Source organism: Fulmarus glacialis, unplaced genomic scaffold (genome assembly GCF_000690835.1).
Source record: "Fulmarus glacialis isolate BGI_N327 unplaced genomic scaffold, ASM69083v1 scaffold13669, whole genome shotgun sequence".
NCBI classification, from domain to species: domain Eukaryota; kingdom Metazoa; phylum Chordata; class Aves; order Procellariiformes; family Procellariidae; genus Fulmarus; species Fulmarus glacialis.
The window spans coordinates 7,304-9,676 of NW_009235357.1; the positions used below are offsets into that span (position 1 = coordinate 7,304).

At 41.7% G+C, this 2,373-nt stretch overlaps 1 protein-coding gene across 3 annotated transcripts in view; it reads right to left on the reverse strand.

Moving 5' to 3' along the window:
* Positions 1-2,186: 2,186 nt before the first annotated feature.
* TJP2 (tight junction protein 2) overlaps positions 2,187-2,373 on the reverse strand; it is a 28,451-nt gene continuing 28,264 nt past the window's right edge. For all 3 annotated transcript variants that reach the window (XM_009586009.1, XM_009586010.1, XM_009586008.1), the window contains one exon: positions 2,187-2,355. In XM_009586009.1, coding sequence (XP_009584304.1) covers positions 2,187-2,355 — 169 coding nt within the window. The remainder of the gene's footprint in view (positions 2,356-2,373) is intronic.

Below are 2,373 nucleotides of genomic sequence, written 5' to 3' on the forward strand. Positions count from 1 at the left end.
TAATGAAAGTAATACCTTTATCAATATTTTTATACTATTATCAGTATTTTATGTTGATATCTATTTTTATATATTATATATTTTGATATACTTCTATGTATTTCTATTTCTATACATTTATATCAATTTTTATATTGGTATCTTTAATATCTTTATCAACGATCTGGTTGAAGGGATTGAGTGCTCCCTCAGTAAGTTTGCAGATGACACCAAGTTGGGCGGGAGTGTCGATCAGCTCGAGCGTAGGAAGGCTCTACAGAGGGACCTGGACAGGCTGGACCGATGGGCCGAGGCCTATTGTATGAGGTTCAGCAAGGCCAAATGCCACAGCCTGGACTTGGGTCACAACAACCTCATGCAACGCTACAGGCTTGGGCAAGAGTGGCTGGAAAGCTGCCCAGAGGAAAAGGACCTGGAGGTGTTGGATGACAGCCGGCTGAACATGAGCTGGCAGTGTGCCCAGGTGGCCAAGGAGGCCAACGGCATCCTGGCTTGTAACAATAGTGTGGCCAGCAGGTCTAGGAAAGTGATCATCCCCCTGTACTCAGCACTAGCAAGACCGCACCTGGAATACTGTGTTCAGTTTTGGGCTCCTCACTGCAAGAAAGACATTGAGGTGCTGGAGCATGTCCAGAGAAGGGCAACGAAGCTGGTGAAGGGTCTAGAGCACAAGTCTTATGAGGAGCGGCTGAGGGAACTGGGGTTGTTTAGTCTGGAGAAACAGAGGCTGAGGGGAGACCTTAACACTCTCTACAACTACCTGAAAGGAGGTTGTAGCGAGGTGGGTGTTGGCCTCTTCTCCCAAGTAACAACTGACAGGATGAGAGGCAACGGCCTCAAGTTGCGCCAGGGGAGGTTTAGATTGGATATTAGGAAAAATGTCTTCTCCGAAAGGGTTGTGAAGTTTTGGAATAGGCTGCCCAGGGAAATGGTTGAATAACCATCCCTGGAGTGTTTAAAAGCCCTCTAGATGTGGTGCTTAGGGACATGGTTTAGTGATGGACTTGGCAGTGCTAGGTTAACAGCTGGACTTGATGATCTAAAGGGTCTTTTCCAACCTAAATGATTCTATGATTCTAATCTATGGTGAGCAGCACAAGTTTCCTCATCTGAGATGCATCTATTCCTTTGCTTCAACAAGAAAATTCTACTCTTCTTAAGTGAGCATTAGAAAACCATCTTTTCTATCGCATGAGCAAAAATAAGTTTCTCTATGATCCTTTCAAGAATTTTTATTCCTCACAGCAGAATTAAGGATAAAGAGCAAGAACGGGAAGGCAGAAGTGAGTACTCCAAGTCTCTTGCAGGAAGTCCATAGTTCTGCGTCAGTTTTCTTTTAAATCACAACAAATCTTAAAATGATGTTCAGAAGACTGGGAAGCAACATCAATAGCGACATTTCCCAGGTACTTGAACAGCAGGAGATGAGACCCTGAACTGAACAGTGTAGTGCTATAAGTATACTCATGAATATCAGAGACTCTAGAAGACTAATACTGTTCAAAAGAAAAATAAGATACACAAGGTTTGTCTAGAATATATCCTTTATTATTTGGAATCTGTGTAAATTTTAACACGATTGAATTTCTACATCATTTTCTCTGTTTAAGCACATCCTGGTCTTTTCCAACAACCCCAATCAATTGCACCTTTATTATGTACAGTCAGTACATAACAGTCAATCCCCTTTTAGTGTGTTATGGCTTTGCACCAAGTATCAGATGTCAAAACAAACAGTTTAAGATGCTTCTTGTTAAAGGCACTTACTGTTCTTTAAATACACTTTCAAATTTAGTTCTATTGCATTAAGAAGCATATCTCTGGGATCATACTTTCATAACACAGCAGAAGAGTCCAAAAAGGCAGCATTAATAAAAGGGAAAAAAGGGGGTTTATGTTAAAATATGAAAATACTAAGAATTAACACAAACTTTCAGGATTTGGTCCTTACAAAACAGGCAACAGCATTCAGGCAATAGTGATTTCTTTTCTTAAATGCTAACAAAATAATATCCCCAAAAATGAACTCTTCCAGTTCCAGCGTATAGATATGTCTAAGTTGAGTAGCATACCCTCTAACACCACCCCCAATAACAATATAGCTTTTCAAGACTAACTACTGCTCCACTTCGGCTGTGAAGGAAGAAACCTCAAAAAGAGCATTATACATGCACATACTAGCAAGTCTATAATTCTGTGTCTCTGTATCTGGATGGCTGTCCATAATACCCCTTCTTAGAGTGGTCTGATAGCTGCCGACGGTACTCCTCCTCCTCCTCCGCATCACTGCCATAACTGCCACGGTTCTCTTGGTAAGGTCTAATAGGAGGTTTCTGGGGTTCTGGAGGTCTGGAGCTAACACAGCAAGACAGG